Here is a 25,562-nt window from a genome sequence, read left to right on the forward strand (position 1 = left end):
AACTCTCTCCAGAGCGGAGCTGCAAGGAGGTGTAAAGGTGAAGGTCAAGGCACCTCACGGAGTCCAGGCTTAGAAGAAAGAGGGAATCTCCTGTGACTCAGGAGAGCAAGGTAGAGGGAAAGGGGAGGTATGTGAATCCAGGTCTCCTCCCAGGTAGCTAAGTGACCTTGGGCGAGCCATTCCCGTGTCCTACTTGGATTAAGGCTCTCTGTAAATGGTATTTCAGTGCTGGAAGATACGGGCTATGAATCTACATAGCAACTAAATCAGTTCTGGGAAGAGGCCAAGGATGCAGGCCCACAGGGTTACTAAGAGTCAAGAAGACACAGTTTGGAATGTTCAACCTCTAAGAGAGAACCGGAAGCATGTTGTGGACCCCATAGAGCATCCCCTAGACCCTACTCACACCTGTAGGACCAGGACACCCCCTGCTGGGAGTGCTGAAGGCCGATGATCCCCAGACGCATCCTCCCTGGGACTCTTCTCTTAAAGAAGCTGCCTTGCCCAGGGTAATGCCAGCTCCCCAGAGCAGCCCACAGCCAGTGCCCACTTGCTGTGGGTCCCCACTGTTCCAGTTCTGAAGGGCCATCCCAGCTCCAGCCATGGGATTGGCTTCGGCCTCTATTACAACTATTGCACTGCAGTTTAACTTCTCTCTTCCCTGCCTCCCTCCATCCCTTACAGGTGTCGTTCCCAAGAGCTCCTCCTCCCATAAGCCACCTGTTTGTAAACTTCATCTTTGAAGACAAAGCAGCAATGACATTGGCCAGAGTCACAGGAGGAGACTGAAGGAAAATGGTGCCTTTAAGACACTTCTCAAAGGTATTTTTGAGAATTGTTTTTCAGAACTAACATTTAACAAGCAATCCTATGTTCCTTGCATGCCAGGTCTCATTCAATCCACACGGCATCCTAGGAGGTGGGCTCTGTGCTGTCACCTGCATTTCACAGATGAGGAAACCAGAGATTAAAGAGGTTAAGAAGGGCACCCAAGCCCTCGAATGTGCAGCAATGGAGCTGAGGTCTGAACCCGTGCCCTCGACCTCATCCCACTCCACTGCAGCTCTGTGATCACACGTGCCACACTGGATGACACGGATTCACTCACATCTGTTTCTTTCTCAGATCTCTCCCTCCTCAAGGGCAGGGGCCTCATGTTATGAATCTTAAGCACTTAGTGTAGTGCCAAGTCCACAGCAGGACCCGGGTGGTAGTAATGACAATACTTGGTGGTGTATTCAGTAGTGATGGTGGTGTATTCGGTAGTGATGGTGGTGGTATTCGATAGTGATGGTGGTAGTAGTCAGTGTTTCATGTGCACTAAGCCTGGGCTGTGCCCTTTACGTAAAGCATTTGGCCCTTTCACTTCCCTATGACTTGAGTCCTGTTATTAGGTGTAAGCGGTGAGCGCTCACTCGGGACCTACCGCAGATTCAAGGTCAGTCCAGCAGATGCACACTGTACTGGAACTAAGCAGTCATGAGGGCCACGTTGAAACTGGTCTATTAGGTCCCCAAAAATGCCACATGGTATATGCGGCTTCTCCCATCAAGAGGAAGAGTCTCTTCCCCCCTCTCTTTCCTCCTTTATTTCTGGGATGGGCTTGTGTTTCCCTTTCACTCATAGCATATGGGAGCAATGACACTGTGCAAGTTCTGAGCTTAGAGTTCAAGAGGCTGGGCCCCTGCTTATGCACTGGGAATGCACCCACCACCACGTGACCAAGCTTGGGCCAGCCCACTGAAGATGAGAGACCACCTGGAGAAAGGCTCCAGGTGGCCCAGGTGTCCTAGCTGAGGCCCCAGACACGGGTGAGCCCAGCCACGAACAGCCAGTCCTTGCCTAGACCAGAAGGACCACGCAGCTCAGCCCAGCCCAAATGACTGACCCACAGAAACAGGAGCAAAATAAAATGGTGGTGATTTGAAGCCACTAAAGGTTTGAGGTGGTTCGTTAAACACCAGATAATTGTGTCCAGTCAAATTAGGTGTTCAGTCAAACATCCAAAAGTAGAACTACCGAAAGATTCTTCCGTAGGAGAGATGACAAATAAGCAAAAGACTTTCCCAAAAGAAGTAACCGGGTGAGCTTATTCCTGACTCAAATCAAAGCGTTTGTGATGCCCACTGACAACTAGAAGCAGCAAGAATTCTGACTGGCTGGAAAACTGGAAATTCTGACAAGAACCAGATTGTTCTACCAGCTAAAAGTAAGAAGAGTGACTCTTTATTTCACTCTAAGCAACACAAACAGACTGTGTTCTCCCCCTAACATCCCCTCCTATGTTTGATAAGATAAAGAGGTCTAGAGTTTCACCTCTCAGGTTTAAAGAAGTCAAGCTAGAGGTAAAATTGGATACACCAGCTCCAAGGAAGTCAGAGGAAACCATGGCTTTGCGGACTAGAGTAGGGTTTGCTGTTCTCAACACTTACCTGTTTTCTTTTGCTCCCGAGCTGGTCAACACGCAGTTGACGCAGCCCTGCGCCCAAGCTCCGGCCACGAGAATGTGAGTAGAAGTGTTATATGTCCCTTCCTGGCTGAAGTGGCTCTGAAATGAATGTGCTTTCTTGTGTTCCTTCTCCCCACCCACCTGCCCAGTGGAGAGTTACCTGGAGCCCTGGATGACTGGGCGGGAGGCTGCCTGACCAGCATCGCCTGCAGTGGTCTGTGCCGTGAGTGAGAAATGAATCCCTTCCTCTCAAGCCAGAGGTTTCAAGGCTTATCTGTTATAGCAGCTTTCATAGATTCTGACTAATACCTTAGCAGATAGAGAATGTTTTCAATGCAAGCCCTAAAAGCAGTTTACAGCTCAAGTTTTCCTGGTATTAACAGAGCTACATCACTGGCTGGGAAAACTGTCAGAATGTCCTGGCTTCTTTGTTCTACAGTTTGCAACCGAGGGGCAACATTGAAATGCGAAGCAGATGTCCCCCCAAAAAGGCAAACAGCACCATCCCTCAATGGGTGACTGCAGAAGGTGCTCGTCTCCTGTACAGATTTCACTTCTGTGTGCAAAACTGAAAAAGTCCCCACTAACATTTCTCAGATTCCCAGTGACTTAAAACTATGTACTTTTTTTTTTTTTTGGCCACACCGTGTGGCTTGTGGGATCTTAGTTCCGCGAGCACGGCTTGAACCTGGGGCCTCGGCAGTGAAAGCTCAGAGTCCTGACCGCTGGACCGCTAAGGAATTCCCAAAACTCTGTGCTTTTTAGCTCTTTCTGTTAAAGTGGGATATACGTTAACAGAAAAGTGGGTACATGTCTAGAGCTCAATGGATGGTCACAATCTGAATCCACCACGTAACCAGCACCCAGATCAGGAAACAACATTGCCAGCGCCCTAGGAGCCCCTCTCAGTCCCCACCAGTCCCCCTGTGGGTAATCACCGTCCTAACTGCTATCGCCTATGATTACTTTCACCTGTCCCTGAACTTCAAGTGCATGGAATCATACAGAACGTACTGGCATTTTAGCTCACAGGTTGTGAGAGTCATCTATGCTGTGTATAGCTGGAGTCTGTCCATTTTCGTTGCTGTATAGTATTCCATTATGTACCCACTATTCTACTCAGATGGCCATTTCAGTAGCCTCCAGTTTATATTACGTCAAAGGTAATTATCCTCACTCCAGTCTACCAGGGTCCCAAAGAAGGGACTTCAGTGGAGAAACTCTTTATCTTCACCGTGAAACATGGCCAAAGCCTGAGGCTGTGCCCAAAGTTAAGGCTGCAGCATTCGCGTACTTCTGAAAATCACTTCTCAACAGGCTTTAATGAGGGCAATTTTTTTTTTTGGTTCAAACAAAAATGACCAGAGCTTGTAAACTAGCAAGTGATAACACTCTTTATAAAAATCACAGATCAAGCTATACCAAAACTAGCACCAAAAGCCAAATCCAATGACTCCCTCAATGGAGTTATCCTCCCCTCCCCCATACCATTCACTCATTTAAAAAGTATCTACGAGCACATACCGTGTGCCAGGTAGGGAGCCAGGTACTCCAGAAACAACAGGAAATGAGACAGATGTGGTCCCTACGCTCACAAAACTTACATTCTTGTGGGCAAGACAAACACCAAACACTCAAATAAATATACAATTAGGAAATGTAAAAGTGACAAGGGGTTATGAGACTACAAGGGGTAATGTGATTTGGAAGATCAGGGAAGGCTTCTCTGAAAAAGTGACATTTGAGCTAACTTCTGAAGGAGAAGTAGGAGGCGAGTGGGGGAAGAGGAAAGGGAAGAGCGATTCAAGCTGAAGACAGAGCAGGTGCAAAAGCCCTATGCTGGGCAGGGCTGTGTCCTACTGAGAAAGACCACCAGTTGGGTCTTCAGCCAGAAAGTGAAATGCAAGTGGAAGCGTGGTACAAGGGGAGGATTGTGAGGGCCCAGATCAGGCAACCTTGTAACTGGTGTTAAGGATTCTGGACTTAACCCTGGGAAAAAGAGAGCCAACCACCAAAACATAGACCTCTAACCAAAATAGAAAACGGTCCCTCACCACCCTATATGCCAATCCTGCATCCCTAAGTGTACTGGTGGCCCAGATAGACTTATTAATGCCCTCAACCATACATTTTGCCACACACACAAAAAAATCCAGATAACTATCAAAATTCTCAGTTGCCGCTTTGCCTAAACTGTAAAGAATGATCCCCCCCCGCCTTTAGGGAGAGAAGGTCTTCAAAATAGGGCTATTCCATAAAACTCCATCACAACAAGAGACAGTCCTGCAGAGCTCACCCTCTACCTTCACTCACATTATTAGCTAGCTTCTTCAACCCAAAAGAGCACATGAACATCCCACACAGAGGCTGAGGGGACCCCCAAATTTTAAAGGTGAGTTGGTCAGAAATCTCTTTGAAGTTGAAAGGCCATCAACACGTTTCCAAAATGAGGCAGCAGGTGGGGCAATCACAGATTTCAATTCAGCTTCTGAGGTTTCCCACAAAATTAAAGCATCAAAACCCAGGAAACTGAAGCACAGAAAGCACCGCGCTCACCCACGTTCAAATCCCGTCTCTGACGGCAGCTGAGCCCTCCTCCCTCAGATCCATTGTCAGTTTCCCTGCGTGCTCTTGGCCACGGCATGTAAGCACATTCATTCTTGCATCATGTCCTTGACTCGGGAGCATTCATCCTGCCTCCCAAGACTATAAACTCAGTAAGGACAAGACAGTGCCCAGCCCTAGAAATCATGGAAACGGCCCTGTTTATCAAGTACTCACTGTATGTCAGGCAAGGTGCTCAGGAAACACCTGCCGTGTGCCCTGTAAACTAGGTTCTGTCACTGCCTTTGTCCTCTGGAAGAACCCCAAGTTCAAAGAGTTTAAGTAACATGTTCGAGGTCCCATAGCAAGAAGCCAAGACTTATACCCATGCCTTTCTGTCTCCAAAGCACAAATTCGTCACCACCGGTGCAGCATGTGCTCAATAAACACGAGCTGGGTGCATGATAGCAGGAGAGAAGGAGAAAAGGAGTGGGAGGATTCCTTCTAGAGAAAAAAATCGCTTCTGTGGCCCTCTACGATGAAGGATGCAGTGAAGAGCAATATCCCTATTGTCAGAACCATAAAAATAACCCAGTAACCATCTCCCAAAATAGGACAATCAACAGTATGACTGACACAAAAGTCCAAACGTCTCTTTAGGATGTGAAAAATGGCAGCAGCCCCTAGATGCTCTGGGAACGCTCCCCCGCTGCTTCTAAGTGGTCACTTCCGCTCCTCTTACCTGACTTCCAACCCTACCAGCCTGGAATTTCAGGATCTGAGTCACGGCAATTATGGCTTCAGAATGCATCTCATGCTCTTTTTCAAACATTTGGCCATTTCACTCACCCACACACATCCCGCGCGACAGCAGTGACAACAGCCACTTCCTAGTCACTACGCTGCCTTCACGAGGTCCAGACCCCCAACAGGACGTTCCCCTCCCACCAGCTCATCCCTCACACACCCTCCTTCCTGTTCCCCGCATGAGCCCCTTTCTCTCCTCCCGGGCTCCACTTGTGCTGTCCTCTGCCTGAAACACCCTCCCCGGCCCCCGCCCCCATGTCAATCTTGGAACTCCTACTCCTGCTGGAAGATTGTTCCCAAATGTCAGCTCCTCTGTGGAATCTTCCCCACCCCTCCTAGGAGTAAGGATGTCATTCAAAGCTTTTTCACACCCTCGGTGTAACACTTCTCATTTATGTACCAGAAGTAATTGGCCATGTGCTGTTCTCCCCTCAAAAGACGAGGGAGATTTTCAAGGGCAAGCATGGTGCCTTATGCCTCTCCAAAGCCCATATTGGAACCTGACATTATACAATATATTTCTTCTAAGTTACTTGTTAATTGCTATTCTTCCACTAAAATGTATTAATTGCTATTCTTCTACCAAACGTCTCTGAGGGCAGGGATTCTGTCTTGTTCACCGCTCTAGTTCCAGTGCTTAGAACAACACCTGATACGTGGTAGGCACTCAGTAAATATTTACTGAATGAATGGACAGATGGACAGATGGCTAGATGGATGTGGAAATGGATGGATGGATGGATGGATGGATGGATGAATAGATGGATGATGGATGGAAAAACAACTGGGTGGATAGAGGAATGGATTGGTGGGTGAGTGGGAAGATGGATGGATAGATGGATGGGTGGATAAAGGCAGAATCATGTTTCACCAGCCCAGGGTCACAAAGCCATGGAGAAACAAAGCCAGGATAGGAAATCAGGTCTGTTTGATATTTGAACCTTCATTCTCAAGCCCCATTTTTACTGCCTATCTAGAAGCCCAAAGTCTGGTCACTGGCCAGTGGCAAGGTAAAGGAAGAGTCTAGAATTCACCCCAGGAACATGGTTATTGTTGAGCAAAGTTAATTTCCATTTACTTAGCAAATGCCAAGACTCAATAAGGGGGATCAGAACCCTCCTAGTCTGGGTCTGAGTTCCCCTTCTGACCGGGTAGGGCAAATTTCTGCATGTGGGCTGAGGGAAAAAGAGACCTCCAAGAGATACAAATAACCAGGCCAAGGACAATGAAAAGGTAACAACAACAGCAACGATAACAACGGTAATATTAAAAGACTGACACTCGTGAATAAAGGCTACCGTCTCTTCCAGAGCCTGCAGTTGCTGTGCTTTTCAACCCTCTGCAACACAGAGCTTCCTTCCAACACCAAACATTTCCAGGGAAGACACTGAACTCCCCTTCCCTACTCACAAGGAGGAAACGCCAGTAAGAAACCAGGCCCAGAGGTAGAAGAGCATGAGCTCAACGTTAGGTAAAAGTGGGTTACTGGTAGAAACGAACACATCTTTATGTTCCCATAATTCCCTGTAGTCCCTTTATAATCAAAACAATAAAGAACATTTACGAAGTACCCAGATTTGCATTAGAGAGACTGAGACTTTCTCCTTGAAGGAATCAGAAAAATGGAAAGAGAATTGACAAAGGATCTTTTTCTACGTGTGAGTCAATGCTGCTCACTGTGAAACTACTTAAAAATTATCTTCCAAATAAAAGAAGACACACTGCCTAAACCAATGGAATGAATGGTTGTAGAAAATCAGACATGGACCCAGGATGAGGAAGGTATTCAGGAGAAAATGCAAGTAATCCTGTGCCCCTGTAAACTGGCTTTCAGCTCACAAATGCCTTTCCCTGATAGATTTTGCTCTCTCTCTTTTTTTAATTGAAGTAGAGTTGATTTATAATGTTGTGTTAGTTTCTGGCGTACAGCAGAGTGACTCAGTTATACACTTTAATATCTTGTAATAAACTATAATGGAAAAGAATCTGTGTGTGTATACACATATATAACTGCTCTCTCTTTTTATTTATTCTCAATCTATTGCCTCAGGCTTGCCCCTCCACCTCTGAAATGATCTGATTTTTCTCCTGTAGAGCAGCCACCTCGAACTGCAACCCCTGAACAAAAAGGAAGTCAGCTCATTACGAGTTATTAGCTAAGAGGAGATGACGTTCTCTGTCTGTCAAACTGAGAAAGAAGCCATCTTAACGTAACTGTCTAATTCTACTAAATATTCATCTTACTTGCAACCATGGCACAAATAAAGATTCAGGGCTTCTCCACAGAATGTCACAGAGATAAGACCTCCTGCGCATCTTTATCCAGGTTATAAGCAGCTTCACAATACAGATTTTTAGCTCTGGCTCCTTGACAACTCAGACTTTCTCCAATTACCTCAAAGAATAAGAAGTTGTCTGTTTTTTGTTTTTTGTTTTTGTTTCTGTGCGGCATGTGGGATCTTAGTTCCCTGACCAGGGGTCGAACCCGAGCCCCCTGCATTGGAAGCGCAGAGTCTTCACCACTGGACTGGCAGGGAAGTCCCTGGTTTTTGTTTTTAATTCCCAGGCCAAAGAATTCCCTGACTCCACCCCAACCCTTACATAGGCTAGCATCCCCTACACATTCCCATAGCACCCTGTACATTTCCTTCTAAGTACTTAACAAGAGTGAAATTAAATATTGGTGCAATGCTTTTTAGCCTGTCTCATCTCCCCCATTACACTGTAAGCTCCGCGACAATAAGGATCCTCTCAATCTCATTCACCCTTGTATTCCTGCCGTCTAACATCACTCCTGACACAGAGAGCTTAATGAGTGAATATTTTTTGGAAGGATGGATGGATGGATGGACGAATGGAGGTATGTGGTAAATATACAAATTTCCTACCAGATTGTCAAGGAGCCATCACACCTCCAAATACCACATGTAAACATTGTGATTTTTATATACTCTATAAAAAAGCTATCACACAATTTCAATGGAGAGATAGGATGAGTGAAGTCAAAGAATCCTTGAGATTAGATCAAATGCCAAGAATGAGGGACCAAGCTTTTGAACACATCAGCCAGAGATGATGAACTGTTCAGCTGATCCCCCTCCCCACCCAAGAATTAATTGGACTGCAAAGACAAAAGACCAGAGGATTAAACATTGTACTTAATAATTGAACGACCTGTAGCTGAAAAGCATCAAAAGGAGATGCATAATCTCAAAATTGTGACGTACTGATCTATTTGCGTGTGTGTGCACGTGTGTGTGTACGTGTGTGCATGTGTGGAGAAAGAAAGAGACAGACAGAGGAAAGAGGACCCCAACAGCAAGAACGTGTACAATTTATTTTCAAATCTTTGGTTTACCTTTTGACCAGTTAACTTCTCTATATCTTTTTCTTTATTGACCCAGATACACTATAAACATGCTATATCTGGTTCTGGGCAGTACCTGAAGTATCACTGGTACTCAGAAATAATATCTTTTTTAATGAGTTTCTAATAACTGGTATATCATATCAACTAGATTTTCAAAGGTCATATTTTCCATATTTACTTGGAAAGGCATTCTGTTGCCCAGTGACAAAGCTTCAAGCTTTCTCTGAGTGTTCTACAGCTCAAAAGGAATTGGCTGCTGCCTCTTCAACAAATCAACCCTCCTTCTTGCTAAGACCCAGCATTAACCTATCCTTCAAATTTTTTATTTCATTTGGGACTTTGAGCCCCAAATCCCACTTCAGGTGGAAAAAATTAAAAAGTCAAACCAACAAACACAAATTCAAAAAGCCTCTGCCTTTTATCCACATGGAACCCCCAGGACACATTAAGAAGAGCCAAGAGATAAGTGGAGCCTCACTCACAGGCCTCTGGGATCTGCTTCCGAGAAGGGAGGGAAGTGGAAGAATAGAGGCTTGACTGCACACAAAAAAGGCCCTATTTATGATTCTACTGAGAAAGTTCAACCTGAAATTCAGGATATCATAGTTCCTAGGGAAAAATATGCCAAAAATAAAATGAACCTTCGATTCATCTTTGACTACTGTTTTTAAAAAGTACATATTCTAATCTCAAAGTGTTAACTGAAGACTAAAATAAACTTGTATCCTGTAAAGTCATGTTGATGAAACTAGCAATGGTTGTATTCATGCAATACTTTGGGGATTTTTAAGAATAATGTCTATTGGGCTTCCCTGGTGGCGCAGTGGTTGAGAGTCCGCCTGCCGATGCAGGAGACACGGGTTCGTGCCCCGGTCCGGGAAGATCCCACGTGCCGCGGAGCGGCTGGGCTCGTGAGCCATGGCCGCTGGGCCCGTGAGCCATGGCCGCTGAGCCTGCGCGTCCGGAGCCTGTGCTCCGCAACGGGAGATGCCACAACAGTGAGAAGCCCGCGTACCGCAGAAAAAAAAAAAAAAAAAAAAGAATAATGTCTATTAGAAGGCTTAAAAAAGCACAGGGAACTATATTCAATATCCTGGGATAAACCATAATGGAAAAGAATGTGTAAAACAAGAATGTCTCTACGTGTGTAACTGAGTCACTTTGCTGTACAGCAGAGATTGGCACAGCATTGTCAATCAACTCTACTTCAATTAAAAAAATAAAATTTAAAAAAAGAAGGCTTAAAAACTTGTTTTCTAATCTATACAAGAAAGGAAAGAGCTGGTTTACTCATTATAGTCATCAATGCTAGGTCTACATAGTCAGAAAATTAGTGCACTGGGGTTCTTCTAGAGGGTCCATGGCAAGTTTAGATTTTTCTCACAAGAAGGGTGAAAAAAGACAATCTAAACAAGCTGGCTATCTGGGGCTAGACTCACTGGTGTCACCTAAAGTCTATGAAGAAACATACCAAAGAAGAAACCCATCTAAATACACGAAAGAGACATAGTCATTTAATGAGTTCCCAAATTAACTCTCTTCCTCTTTTGACACAGTTTCCTACAGCTAATCAAGTAATAATGATCATCTCACTTAGAGTTATCGATAGTGGATATTTCTCTTGTACCACCTCATTACTACTCACCACAACCCTATGAGGTAGGTACTATTAGCCCATTTCACAGATGAGAAGACCGAGGCCACTACAAATGGATGACTTGCCCAAGTTCACACAGTAAGTAGGTGGCAGAGCACAGATTCAAACCCAGTTCTGACTCCAATCCCATGCTAGGAATTCTGAATCCCTATATTTTATTGCCTCCCTATTTCTAATTAAGTGACTTCCTTAAAAAAATTTTTTTTCTCTCTGCCCAACTGTAGAAGTTTCTTTGGGCAAGAGCCTAATTCCACCCAAAGCCTTGTCTTAATTACAATGACAGCACAAATGTTGGTCCGTGGCTCCTCTAAAGAATGCCACAGGGCTTCCCTGGTGGCGCAGTGGTTGAGAGTCCGCCTGCCGATGCAGGGGACACAGGTTCGTGCCCCGGTCCGGGAAGATCCCACATGCCATGGAGTGGCTGGGCCCGTGAGCCATGGCCGCTGAGCCTGCGCGTCCAGAGCCTGTGCTCCACAACGGGAGAGGCCACACAGTGAGAGGCCCGCGTACCGCAAAAAAAAAAAAAAAAAAAAAAAAAGACTACCACAGAGAGAAGTCTGCCTTGCTTATCTGAGCAGTCCTATTTCTAATCCAGAATTCAGGGGGTTTCATAATAGAGATTCTCAGCTCCAGTCCCCTGTCACCAGAGACATTCTTAAACTACCTCACAGAGAATGGTTTTATAGAAAATACAGAGTGGAAACAAAAAGGGAGAAATTATGTAGCAGTCAATCTAGAGTTCTATACAAAAGCAAGAAAGTCTATTCTTAAACTCCCCTGGGCACACAGAAATCCACAGTCTCCCATGGCTTACGGGCTTCCCATCCTTCCTCTCTCAAGCCATCTCAGCACCGCCAATTTCCATGGCAGCACCATGGAGCGCGGGGCTCAGTGGTTTCTTTGCCTTATGATCATCCTACACAACTCCTACCCAAGAAAGCCAGGGACTAGATCCTCTTTCCACTTCTACTTTTTTTTTTTTTTTTTTTTTTTTGTGGTACGCGGGCCTCTCACTGCCGTGGCCTCTCCCGTTGCGGAGCACAGGCTCCGGACACACAGGCTCAGCGGCCATGGCTCACAGGCCCAGCAGCTCCACGGCACGTGGGATCCTCCTGGACCGGGGCACGAACCCGTGTCCCCTGCATCAGCAAGCGGACTCTCAACCACTGCACCACCAGGGAAGCCCTCCACTTCTACTTTTGAAATGGAAAACCCCCCACCATAGCTTTTATCTGGGAACATGGCTACCTGAAATTAACCTTACATTTCCCGCATACTCCTTTGCAGCAAGGTGTGGGTATGTGATTAAGTTCTAGCTAATAGCATATAGGCAGAAGTATCAGAGGCAACTTCCAGGACAGTGAGCATGTGTCCTTCACCTTTCTGTACCTTTCCTCCTCCTGCTGGCTGAAATAAGGCTGTGATGACTGGGGAGTCCAGCATCCTTCTTGGACTCTGAAATAATTTTCACTCCTGGGATAGTAGAGCAGAAAACTGAAAGGAACATAGCACCTTGGGCTCTGAACTTCTGACTTTGGTGAGAGAATAAAACCGTATGTATTTTCTATAACATACTGATCCCATTTTAATTAGATTCACTTTAAGAGGAAAAATGTGGTACAAAAATGCTCAGATAAGGAACTCCTCTCTGATTTCAAAACTAGTCCCAGGTATCTCTGAGCACATCTGAGGATAATCTGTCACCTTCCGGGATATCCCTAAGCATGAGATCCTAAGCATCTCAATTTCAAGGGCTGTCAATTTGCCCCTTCCCCTCTCTTGCTCCTTCCCACTCCAGCCCAAATGGAATTTACTACCAAAGCAGTGACACAGGGCGACCAGACGTTCACAGCTGGATTTAGACTCTCACCTGGCAGCCAGTTCCGTAGCAAAGCAACCCTGCAGAGCCAGTCTCCTCTCACACTAGCTGCCCCACCACTGGGTTACTTTGGAGACAATCATAGGAGCTGATACTTTCTGAGTGCTTAGTCTGTGCTGAACTCTGTGCAAGCACCTTATATACTTGGAGCCGCTCAGCAATTTTTTAAGGTAGGTATTGTTACATGGACCCATTTTATACACAAGGAGCCTGAGGTACAGAGAGGCTAAGTAAAATGGCTGGGAAGTCTCAAGCCAAGATTCAAACTCACAGTGGTAGCCTGATAGCCTGTGCACATGTTCACTACCCTACACTGCCTCTCAGGAAGAGGAGAAAAAGAAAGGCAATAAAAAAAAAAAAATTTAAACATGCCTACCTCTAAAGCTGCCCTATTTCATTAGAAACTTTAAGTCTGCTTTACTCACTGCACCAGAAAATGCCTACCATTTTCCTGGCTTTGAAAAAACAGATCTGCTGTTTCAGATGTGTCATTACCTGCACACTGAGAAGTTAACTTTCCCAACCGTTAATAACTGCAGAGCAGATGGGACAGGAAAGCAGCAATAAAAATGTTCAAAAATCACCCCTGACCTCAGCAAGAGACAAAGACAGAAACCGATTCATGGAAGTGAGAGGTAACCTCAAAGACCTTCTACGTGTCCCCACACTAAGGCACCCCTGGCATTCTGCTTAAGGGGTCAAAGTTCTAGAAAACAATCCAACCATGTGCACCAAGGCTGAAATGACTGCCATTTAAAGGAACGTGGGAAGTCCTCTGGTGCAGTGCGTGAAACTGGGGCTCCAAACCTTGGTAAAAGAGGGCAGGGGTTGGGGGTCTACGAGGCTCACTGGCTGAGCGGGCTCTGCCCAGATCTCAGGTGAGAGGTCATATAAGTCTCCGAAGAAACCAGTGCCACACTGCCAGCACTCTACATAACTGACAATGCCACTCACTCTCATCAGGGATCACTTTACTTTTCTCTGGAGGGTGGAGGTGCTACCACAGAACTGTCAGTCAGTGCTAAGTCACATCTCAGACTCTTTAACATTCAAATGTTTTCTTCCCCTGATCTAAACCCAGATGGCCAGGGCAATCAACTTGCCCCTAAGACACTCCCCAGAAATGTGATATTTCTCACCAAACTCAACCACGTGGACCTGGTCTAAAATGGGGGAAAGGGGGGACCTTCCAGACCAGAGGTTGCAAACTCAAATGCCTTACAGGGGCCAAAAATGGGTGAAGCAGGCCTGGTTGGGATCGACTGAGACAAAATGGTGCAGCATGTGCACCCTGTCCACAAAAACTGCTGCTCTCAGCTCCAAATGATGGTTCTAAAAAGAAAGTGGGACCAATGCTCAGCAAACTTGAAGCTGCAAAGTCAGATACTTCGTGAAATCTCCCAGTTCTAAAATGTTGGCATCAAATTCAAAACATGTTTGACACCCTAAGGGCTAAACAAAACTACAGATGATTTGGCATCTGGAGAGCAAATCTGCAACCAGAGACGGCCGAGTCACCACTAGGTTGGGCATCCCTGGCTAGGGTCAAGGATCTCAAACCCGATGCAAAGACCCAGGTAAACAGTCACTTGGAGTCCTTCCTGTATCTAGCCAGAAGAGAGAAAGGGCAATTTAAACCAGGATCTGAGAAGCACCCCAACTGGAACCACTTCTTTCAGAGAGGCAGGAGGCCCAGGGGACAACCACAGTCGCCTTCCTAGGGGATACACCATCTGCAGAGGCAGGGGCCACCTGTAGAGACCTCTATGAGGCAGGGGAAGTGGAAGGACACATGAACAGGAATTGGGGGGGGAGGGTATCTCAAGAAGAAGTGGCCAGGCAGGATAGGTTCAAGAGAACCTATTTTGACTCTTCTGGTGCCGGTTAGGGAGAAAGGATGGATGTACTTCCTTGGCCAGCTGAGCCTCCCAGCTCCACTGGTCCTTCCTGGATGGAGCATCTCTGCCCCATGTACACACACGACTTTTAAAGACCTTTCTGTGGTGAACTCCTAGTTTGGGAGGTCACTCTGACAAATGTAATTCCTTCACTCTCTGCCTATCTCAGTCACTTCCAGAAAGTCTTTTTCACCTTCTCCTCCGGCAAACAGCATCCTTAGAACCCCACAGCCTACCTTGGCACTGGAATCCTTGCTTCCCGAAGCCCCTGCAAAAGCAGAAGGAGACATGTCAGGCAGCCCGAGGGGCCCAGCCACCAGTTAGTTCCCCCCAGAGTCACCCCACTTCCCCCTGCTCCCCTAGCCCAGGTGCAACCTCCCAGCCACAGGCGGGTGCCCAAGAGTCTTCCGCCTCTGGGGGGGAGGGGGTAGGTGGGAGCTCAGCGGTAACCTCCACCTCCCCTCAAAAGGCAGAAGAGAGGAGGCTGCGACCACCAGGTGGCGGGGTGGGGGGAGCGTTTCCGTCTTGGTGGGAGGTGGCGGACAGGCGGGAGTTCTGCCCACAGAGATGCCCGAGTGCCCTCGGGGAAAGAGAAAAAGACGCATTGAGTGGGAGGATGGGAGAGCCCCCGCGGCGATGGCATTCCCTGGGGGACTGGAAGGGAGAGAGGACTCCCCATGCCTAGAGGGACCGGGGAGCGGAGAGTCCCCGCAGTGATGTGAAGGGGGGAAACTGAAGAGTGGAAAGGGGAACCCAGGCCCTTAGGGAGAAGCAAGAGATAACACGGGGCGCTGCCCCCGGAGACACTGAGGAGGAGGAAAGAATGCCCCATGCCCGCAGGGAGACAGAGAAAGGACACCCAGGGCGCTGCCCCCAGAAAGGAGGGAAGGGGTGAGGGTGCCTCGAGCCCGGAAGGAGACAGAGAGATAGGGAACCCCGCACGAGAGGGCACTCGAGGCGCTGCCCTCCCGGGGAGGGACAGCGGAGCCCTGAGCCCTGTGGAGAAGAGACCCCTTCTCCCCTTCCGAAGCGGAGCGCGACCCCTAGGCGCTCCGAGGCAGCTGGGAGGAAGAGAGGGCACGAGGCACCGCGCGATCGGCTGTCTGGGACCCCGGGGAGCGGGAAGCCGCAGGACTGCCCACGGGGGAGTCCGGGACAGAAGGGTCCGGAGCGGGAGCCCGGGATCTGGGGCCGCGGCGGGGCTTAACCTCCCTCAGAGGCGCGGGGGGCGCGGAGGACGCGAAGAGGGGGTCCCCGCGCGCGGCGCTACCCTCGGAGCCCCGGGAAGGTGCCCTGAGCCGGCGCGTTCTCACCAGATGAAGTCGGTGCAGTGGCTGCAGAAGGTGGGCTGCTTGAAGAAGCGGGCTGTGAATTTGTGGTTCTTCACCTCGTGCACGTTCTTCTGCCGGAGGGCGCCTTTGCGGGCGAAGCGCACCGTGCTCTCCTCGCCCTCGCTCGGCGGCGGCCCCGCAGCCGGGTCAGCCATCTTGCGCGCGGGTAGCGGGAGCCCGAGAGGTGCCGGCCAGGGGCCGCGGTAGCGCGGGCTGCGGGCCCGGGAGGCGCGGGAGAAGGCGGCCGCTCTGCCGCCCGGGGCCGCGGACGCTTCCCCTGCGCCGGCTCTGGCGGCCGCGGCGCGCGGAGCTGGGGCTGTCACTCGCCCAGCTGCAGCCACTCGACCAGCTGCGCTTGGCACCGCTGGCCCCAGCTGCGGGGGAGGGAGGCGGAGCCGCGGGCAGACCCCGCCTCCCTCATTTGCATCGCCCCCAGGCTCCGCCCAGAGCCGCCAGCTGCTTTACATACCGGCACCCCGAGGCTGCCGGCCTCCCAGAGAAGCGTTCTCAGCCGCAGCGCTGCGACGCGGGGACCGCAGCCAGGGACCGCCAGTCCTGAGCCTCGCCCGCTACCTCGTCCTCGGCCTGGGTTGCATGAAGGCGATGAGCACCTTGGGTGCGCCCCGGGGGAAACGAGAACGGGGGCTGAGGCCTGCGGGGGTAGAGGGTGGAAAGGGTGGGTGCGACGGTTTCCACCCAGGCCTCTGCAGAGACTGGTGCCCATCCACCCCGTATCCGTGCCATTTGTCATTCTGCACGCGTCTCCTGGAGGGATGGGCTACCGCTGTCACTCATTCGGAAAGGCCTGTGGCTCCACACACTTACACACACATACGCACACACTACTGCAGAGGGAGGGGAGGGGCAATCCTTACTTTATATACACACATCTAACTCCACCACAAAGACAATTCTTGGCTTTGCTTGCCTGACCATTTAGAAGAAAACTCCCTACCTTCGTCCATCCCCTCCACAAAGAGACTCAGTTTCCTCAGCTGTGATATGGGGTCATTAAAGGGCGTGGGGAGAAATTTAAGAGGCCAGTATTTCCTCAACTTTCATTCATTCTTGACCCATCTTCACAAATGCTGGTAATATTTGTGCACCATCTAGAAAAAAATCTCTATCTAGTTTCCGAGTTCAAATAGCAAGATGTAACCTTACTGTGAAAATCTCTCCAGATGCTGCCACTTGCCCAAAACACCAGCATCTGAGGCCTTCTTTTGTTTGTTAAGGGAGATTTACAAATTTTAGAGAGATGTTAAAGACATTAACATCCAACTGGGACTCTCTCCTGAATCTGAAGGATGGAAAGGTAACCGAAAGAGTAATAATTGTCTACGTAAACAATGCTGTGATTTAGTGTCCCGTCCACACACTGCATCTAAACGTCCCCCCACCATGCCCCACACTCTGGGAACACATTGCTGCATTAGACTATGAACTCCTGCACTAGACCTAGGCTCTGAGAGCAGGCTCTGCTCACCATTGTGTCACCTTGCGCCTAGCTCTGTACCTGACACCTTCTCAGAGCTCAATAAATATTGGTTGAATAAGTGAGTAATTGTGTGAACAAGTGAATGAATGAAAACTTAAAGGACGTTACCCCCTACCCCCAACCCGTGTCCAGTAGGTGTTCAATAATAATAAACATCAGGTGCTAGGTGGGTGTCACAGGTACTTGCAGTGTCTTATTTAGACCTCCCAACAACCTGTGTAGGTCTAGTAACTTTCATGATGGATAAAGACAAGGAAGCTCAGAGTGTTTAAGATAGACCCCCGAAGTCACATTGTTGTTGAGTGGTGGTTAAACCTGCCTAAGTACAAAGCATACTGGTGACAAAAGGGTGAAGGAAGACAGGATGGAATTGAACCAGCTACACTGAACTTCTGCCTAATGAAGCTCAGGTCCTACTAGGATGATTTTACCTGGAAGCTGCTGAGTCTAAGTCGTTATTAAGTGGCATGTGGAGAGCAATGGCTGTCATAATAGAATGTCCTTTTCCTACGTAGTAACTCAAAGGAAACAAGGAAAAAATAGCATTCACTTTTAAGGTTGACTTGTTTGGGAAACTGGACGTGCCTGTCTATTATTAGTCCTTTAAGAGGCCCCATCATCTCCCAGGGAAGCTTGTGAAAACATCCCAGGAGACATTGCTGCTGAAGTAGATTTTCTTTGAACTGATGAGCTGGAAGCTTGAAGCCCACATCCTGCCTTTTGAACCAAGAGCTCTGGATGACTTTGGTCTGTAACAACAAACAGTACCTCATGGGGCCTGGGCCTAAAGATGCAAGGGCTGGTAGATCCTGAAGAACCACTCAATTCCTGGAGGGGCTGCACCATCTGAATATGAGGAACACAGTTCCCATTGGACCCAGATTCTATAGGGCAGGGGTCTCAAACTTGTGGCCCTTGGACACATTCTTTTAGCCAGCCCAGTGAACATTTATTTTTTGGTTCACCTTGGTAGAATTTCACCTAAATATCCAGATTCTGACTTCTCTAGGAAAAAAAAGTTATGATTACATGGAGCCTGCATTCCTCTACTTCCTCATTCATTTGTTTACTCATTCAGGATTGAATTTCTTGAGCACCTGTTACGTGCTGTTCCACACACTGTTAAATAAAACAGACAAAAGTCCCTGCCTTCATAGAACTAATGGGGAAGATGGACACTAACCTAGTAAACTAACAAATCTATACTAGGTGGCATGGAGATTCATGCTGTAAAGAAACACAAAGCATAGTAAAGGAATGAAGAGTGACAGCCACCAGGGAAATCCTTTATGAAAAGCAAAGACCTGAATGAAGTGAGAGGATGAGCCATTGGGCTATCAGGGTAGAGAGAGTTCCAGAAAGAGAAAGGAGCAAATGCAGAGGACCTGGAGAAGTAGTGTGCTTAGCGTGTTGCAGAAGCAGCAAGGAGGTCTCTGTGGTTGGAGTGGAGGGAACAGGTACAAGACAAGGTCCATAAAAGAGCAGGGCCTTGTAGATGTGATAAGGAGTTTGGACTTCACTCCAGAGAATGGGAAGCCACCAGAGGATTGAGAGCAGAGAAGTGGCCTGATATAATTTGTGGTTGTTTTTTTGTTTAAGATTACCCTGGATACTATGCATAAAATAGACTGAAGATAGAAAGAGTAGAAGCAGAGAGAGCATTTGAGGTCATTTGAATAGAGGAGACAAGAGATGATGACAATGGCATGGTGCCCCTTGGAGAGAAAGGGCAGTGGTTCTCTGTACAATGGGCATGGGCCCTCTAGGTCATTAGAGCCCTCACATGGTCCACTCTGCTTATAAAAGAATGAATGCTGGCCACTTGAAAGATTTCAGAGGCAATGAGAAGGCAGGTTGCTCTGGCTGGGAATGGAGTCCAAGGGCTCTTAAGCTTAGGCTTCAAACTTGCTGTATACATTAGTTTCCTGTGGCTGCCATAACAAATTATTGGAAAACTAGACGGCTAAAATAACAGAAATTTATTCTCTCACAATGCCAAAGGTCAGAAGGCTGAAATGAAGATGTCTGCAGACCCTACTCCCTCTGGAGGCTTTAGAGAAGAATCCTTCCTTAACTCTTCCAAGTTCTGGCATCTGTCAGCTTTCCTTGGTTTCCTTGGTTTGTGGCCACATCACTCCCATCTCTGCCTTCCTCTTCACATCAACTTCTCTCTGTGTGTGAGTCTTCTCCTTTTCTGTCTAATCTCCCCGGTGTATCTCTTACAAGGACACTGGTCATCGGATTTAGGGCATGCCCAGATAATCTGTAATAATGTCTTCATCTCAAGATCATTAACTTAATTACATTTGCAAAGACCTTTTTACCACAGGAGTTAAGACATGGACATGTCTTTTGGAGGGGCTACGATTCAATCCACTATAGTGCATAACCTTGGGCAAGTCACTTCTTCCCTCTGGGTCTCACTTTCCTCCATTGTAAAATAGGGGCAGAGATGTAGTTTGCCTTCCAACTCTTTCATTATAAGGGAACCTTCTCACCAATACAGTAGTCACTAGCCACGTGTGGCCACTGAGCATTTGGAATGTAGCTAGTCTCAACTGAGATGTGACTGTAAGTGTAAAATATATCCCAAAACATCAAGTACTTAGTGTGAACAGAATGTAAAATATCTCATAAATAATTTTTATCTTCAGTGCATGTTAAAAATATATTTTGGATATATTGGGCTAAATAAAATTTCTCTCTAAAATTAATTTTACCTGCTTCTTCTTACTTTTTTAATGTGGCTACTAAAAAACATAAAATTACATATATGACTTACATTATATTTCTTTGGACAGCTCTATTCTAAAGAGTAGATTTAAAAATAAATTAAAAGTTGTAAGTAGATAATATAAATAAAAATTCATCTCTATTCTATGTAGAATCAGTAGTGGTACCTTGACTAGAGGCTGAAGAATCTGCTTTCACGATGCTCACTCACATGGCTGATAAGTTGATGCTGTTAGTTGAGAGCTCACCCAGGGCTTTGAGCCAGGGACCTTGGTTCCTCTTTAGGTGAGCCTCTCCACTGGCACCTTGAGCTTCCTCAGAACATGGTGGTTGAATTCCAAGAGTGAGTGTCCCAAGAGATAGAAAGTGGAAGATGATAGTTCCTTAAAGCCTGATCTGAAAACTGACGCAGTGTCATTTCTGATATATGCTGTTCGTCAAATAGCCACAGAGCCTATATTCAAGGGGAGACTCCATGCCTCAACGAAAAGACTGACAAAGAAATTGGGGGTCTCCTAGGAAGAGCTCAGTAAATAGGAGGAAGAGCTCAGTAAATATTTATTGCATTAATAAAATTATTCAAATTAATGAAATGTAACAATTCCCATCTGACATACAAGGAAACAGAAATTTGAAAAAATTAAGTCACAGTCATTCTAGGACTGCTACTATTAATAATTAAAAGCTAACATTAAGAAACAAGAAACTGTGGCCCAATCAAAAGAAAAAAATGAACCAACAGAAACAGTCCCAGTGAAAGACAACACAGAGAACCTACTAGACAAACACTTTAAAACAACCATTTTAACATAATCAAAGAACTAAAGGAAGACATAAAGTCAAGAAAATGGTGGATGAACAAAATGTAAATATCAAGAAAGAGAGAGAAAACCTCAAAAGAAACCAGAAAGAGATTCTAGAGCTGAAAAGTATAGAAACTGAAATGAAAAATTCACTAGAGGGACTCAAAGGCAGATTTGAGTAGACAGACAAAAGAACCAGTGAACTTGAAGATAGGACTATTGAAACTATTGGAGAACATTTCTCCAAAGAAGCCATACAGATGGCTAAAAAGCACATGAAGAAATGCTCAACATCATTAATTATTAGAGAAATGCAGATCAAAACTACAATGAGGTATCACTTCCTACCAGTCAGAATAGCCATCATCAAAAAGTCTACAGAGAAGACCTCAGACTTCCCAAAAGGTAAGAAACTACCCACATACCTGGCAATGTGGCTGACAGGGTCTTGGTGCTTCGGCTGGGTGTCAGGCCTGAGCCTCTGAGGTGGGAAAGCTGAGCTCAGGATATTGGACCACCAGAGACTTCCTGGCCCAATGTAATATCAATCGGCAAGACCTCTCCAAGAGATCTCCATCTCAATGCTAAACCCAGCTCCACTCAGTGACCAGCAAGCTCCAGTGCTGGAAACCCCATGCAAAACAACTAGCAAGACAGGAACACAACCCCCATTATCAGAGAGGTTGCCTAAAATCATAATAAGTTCAGAGACACCCCAAAACACACCACAGGACGCAGTCCTGCCCACCAGCACACAGGCACTAGTCACCTCCACCAGGAAGCCTACACAAGCCACTGAACCAACCATACCCACTGGGGGCAGACGCCAAAAACAATGGGGACTATGAACTTGCAGCCTGCAAAAAAGAGACCCCAAAAACAGTAAGTTAAGCAAATTGAGAATACAGAGAAATATGCAGCAGATGAAGGAGCAAGGTGAAAACCCACCAGACCAAACAAATGAAGAAGAAAGAGGCAGTCTACCTGAAAAAGAATTCAGAGGAATAATAGTAAAGATGATCCAAAATCTTGGAAATAGAATGGAGAAAATACAAGAAACATTTAACAAGGACCTAGAAGAACTAAAGAGCAAACAAACAGTGATGAACACAATAAATGAAATTAAAAATTCTCTAGAAGGAATCAATAGCAGAATAACGGAGGCAGAAGAATGGATAAGGGACCTGGAAGATAAAATAGTGGAAATAACTACCACAGAGCAGAATAAGGGAAAAAGAATGAAAAGAATTGAGGACACTCTCAGAGACTTCTGAGACAACATTAAGTGCACCAACATTCGAATTATAGGGGTCCCAGAAGAAAAAGAGAAAAAGAAAGGGACTGAGAAAATATTTCAAGAGATTATAGTTGAAAACTTCCCTAATATGGGAAAGGAAATAGTCAATCAAGTCCAGGAAGTGCAGAGAGTCCCATACAGGATAAATCCAAGGAGAAACACACCAAGACACATATTAATCAAACTATCAAAAATTAAATACAAAGAAAAAATATTAAAAGCATCAAAGGAAAAGCAACAAATAACATACAAGGGAATCCCCATAAGGTTAACAGCTGACCTTTCAGCAGAAGCTCTGCAAGCCAGAAGGGAGTGGCAGGACATATTTAAAGTGATGAAAGGTAAAAACCTACTCAACAAGGATCTCATTCAGATTCGACGGAGAAATCAAAAGCTTTACAGACAAGCAAAAGCTAAGAGAATTCAGCACCACTAAACCAGCTCTACAACAAATGCTAAAGGAACTTGTCTAAGTGGGAAACACAGGAGAAGAAAAGGACCTACAAAAACAAACCCAGGGCTTCCCTGCTGGTGCAGTCGTTGAGAGTCCGCCTGCTGATGCAGGGGACACGGGTTCGTGCCCCGGTCTGGGAAGATCCCACATGCCACAGTGTGGCTGGGCCCGTGAGCCATGGCTTCTGGGCCTGTGCGTCTGGAGCCTGTGCTCCGCAACAGGAGAGGCCGCAGCAACGAGAGGCCCGTGTACAGCAAAAAAAAAAAAAAAATTAAGAAAATGATAATAGGAACATACATATTGATAATTACCTTAAATGTGAATGGATTAAATGCTCCAACCAAAAGACACAGGCTTGCTGAATGGATACAAAAACAAGACCTATATATATGCTGGCTACAAGAGACCCACTTCAGACCTAGGGACACACACAGACTGAAAGTGAGGGGATGGAAAAAGATATTCCATGCAAATGGAAATCGAAAGCTGGAATAGCAATACTCATATCAGATAAAATAGACTTTAAAATAAAGACTGTTACAAGAGATAAGGAGGAACCCTACATAATGATTTAAGGATCAATCAAAGAAGAATATAACAATTATAAATATTTATGCACCCAACATAGGAGCACCTCAATACATCAGGCAACTGCTAACAGCTATAAAAGAAGAAATCAACAGTAACACAATAATAGTGGGGGACTTTAACCCCTCACTTAAACCAATGGAAAGATCATCCAGACAGAAAATTAATAAGGAAACACAAGCTTTAAATGACACAATAGACCAGATAGATTTAATTGATATTTATAGGACATTCCATCCAAAAACTGCAGATTACACTTTCTTCTCAAGTGCGCACGGAACATTCTCCAGGATAGATCACATCTTGGGTCACAAATCAAGCCTCAGTAAATTTAAGTAAACTGAAATCATATCAAACATCTTTTCTGACCACAACACTATGAGATTAGAAATCAATTACAGGGAAAAAAATGTAAAAAACACAAACACATGGAGGTTAAACAATATGTTACTAACTAACCACTGAAGAAATCAAAGAGGAAATCAAAAAATACCTAGAGACAAATGACAAAGAAAACACGACGATCCAAAACCTATGGGATGCAGCAAAAGCAGTTCTAAGAGAGAAGTTTATAGCAATACAAGGCTACCTCAGAAAACAAGAAAAGGGCTTCCCTGGTGGCGCAGTGGTTGGGAGTCCGCCTGCCAATGCAGGGGAAACGGGTTCGAGCCCTGGTCTGGGAAGATCCCACATGCCGTGGAGCAACTAAGCCCGTGGGCCACAACTACTGAGCTTGCGCGTCTGGAGCCTGTGGTCCGCAACAGGAGAGGCCGCGACAGTGAGAGGCCCATGCACCGCGATGAAGAGTGGCCCCCACTCGCCGCAACTGGAGAAAGCCCTCGCACAGAAACGAAGACCCAACACAGCCAAAAATAAATTAATTAATTAATTAAAATTTAAAAAAAAAAACAAGAAAAATCTGAAATAAACAATCTAACCTTACACCTAAAGGAACTAGAGAAAGAAGAACAAACAAAACCCAAAGTAGCAGAAGGAAAGAAATCATAAAGATCAGATCAGAAATAAATGAAATAGAAACAAAGAAAACAATAGCAAAGATCAATAAAACTAAAAGCTGGTTCTTTGAGAAGATAAATAAAATTGATAAACCATTAGCCAGACTCAACAAGAAAACGAGGGAGAGGATTCACATCAATAAAATTAGAAATAAAAAAGAGGTTACAACAGACACCACAGAAATACAAAGCATCCTAACAGACTACTACAAGCAACTCTATGCCAATGAAATGGACAACCTGGTAGAAATGGACAAATTCTTAGAAAGGTATAACCTTCCAAGACTGAACCAGGAAGAAATAGAAAATATGAACAGACCAATTACAGGTAATGAAACTGAAACTGTGATTAAAAATCTTCTAACAAACAAAAGTCCAGGACCAGATGACTTCACAGGTGAATTCTATCAAACATTTAAAGAAGACCTAACACCCATCCTTCTCAAACTCTTCCAAAAAATTGCAGAGGAAGGAACACTCCCAAACTCATTCTATGAGGCCACCATCACCCTGATACCAAAACCAGACAAAGATACTACAAAAAAAGAAAATTACAGACCAATATCACTGATGAATATAGATGAAAAAATCCTCAACAAAATACTAGCAAACAGAATCCAACAACACATTAAAAGGATCATACACCACGATCAAGTGGGATTTATCCCAGAGATGCAAGGATTCTTCAATATACGCAAATCAACCAATGTGATACACCATATTAACAAATTGAAGAACAAAAACCATATGATCATCTCACTAGATGCAGAAAAAGCTTCTGACAAATTCAACACCCATTTATGATAAAAACTCTCCAGAAATTGGGCATAGAGGGAACCTATCTCAACATAATAAAGGCCATATGTGACAAACCCACAACAAACATCATTCTCAATGGTGAAAAACTGAAAGCATTTCCTCTAAGATCAGGAACAAGACAAGGATGCCCACTCTCACCACTATTATTCAACAAAGTTTTGGAAGTCCTAGCCATGGCAATCAGAGAAGAAAAAGCAATAAAAGGAATACAAACTGGAAAGAAGAAGTAAAACTGTCACTGTTGGCAGATGACATGACACTATACATAGGGAATCCTAAAGATGCCACCAGAAAACTACTAGAGCTAATCAATGAATCTGGTAAAGTTGCAGGATACAAAGTTAATGTACAGAAGTCTCTTGCATTTCTATACACTAATGGTGAAAAATCTGAAAGAGAAATTAAGGAAACACTCCCAT

General features: G+C 45.8%; 1 protein-coding gene across 2 annotated transcripts in view; it reads right to left on the minus strand.

Moving 5' to 3' along the window:
• The window catches only part of PRKCB (protein kinase C beta), a 311,539-nt gene extending 295,278 nt beyond the window's left edge, over positions 1-16,261 (minus strand). Inside the window, exons 1-2 of one of the 2 annotated variants that reach the window (XM_019922044.3) lie at positions 15,918-16,261; positions 14,841-14,872 (exon numbers count right to left, since the gene is read on the minus strand). In XM_019922044.3, the coding sequence (XP_019777603.1) occupies positions 14,841-14,872; positions 15,918-16,090 (205 nt within the window). In that variant the 5' untranslated portion in view covers positions 16,091-16,261. The remainder of the gene's footprint in view (positions 1-14,840; positions 14,873-15,917) is intronic. The other variant, XM_019922043.2, reaches the window with a different exon arrangement.
• Between the last annotated feature and the right edge of the window lie 9,301 nt (positions 16,262-25,562).

Source organism: Tursiops truncatus, chromosome 15 (genome assembly GCF_011762595.2).
Source record: "Tursiops truncatus isolate mTurTru1 chromosome 15, mTurTru1.mat.Y, whole genome shotgun sequence".
NCBI lineage: Eukaryota > Metazoa > Chordata > Mammalia > Artiodactyla > Delphinidae > Tursiops > Tursiops truncatus.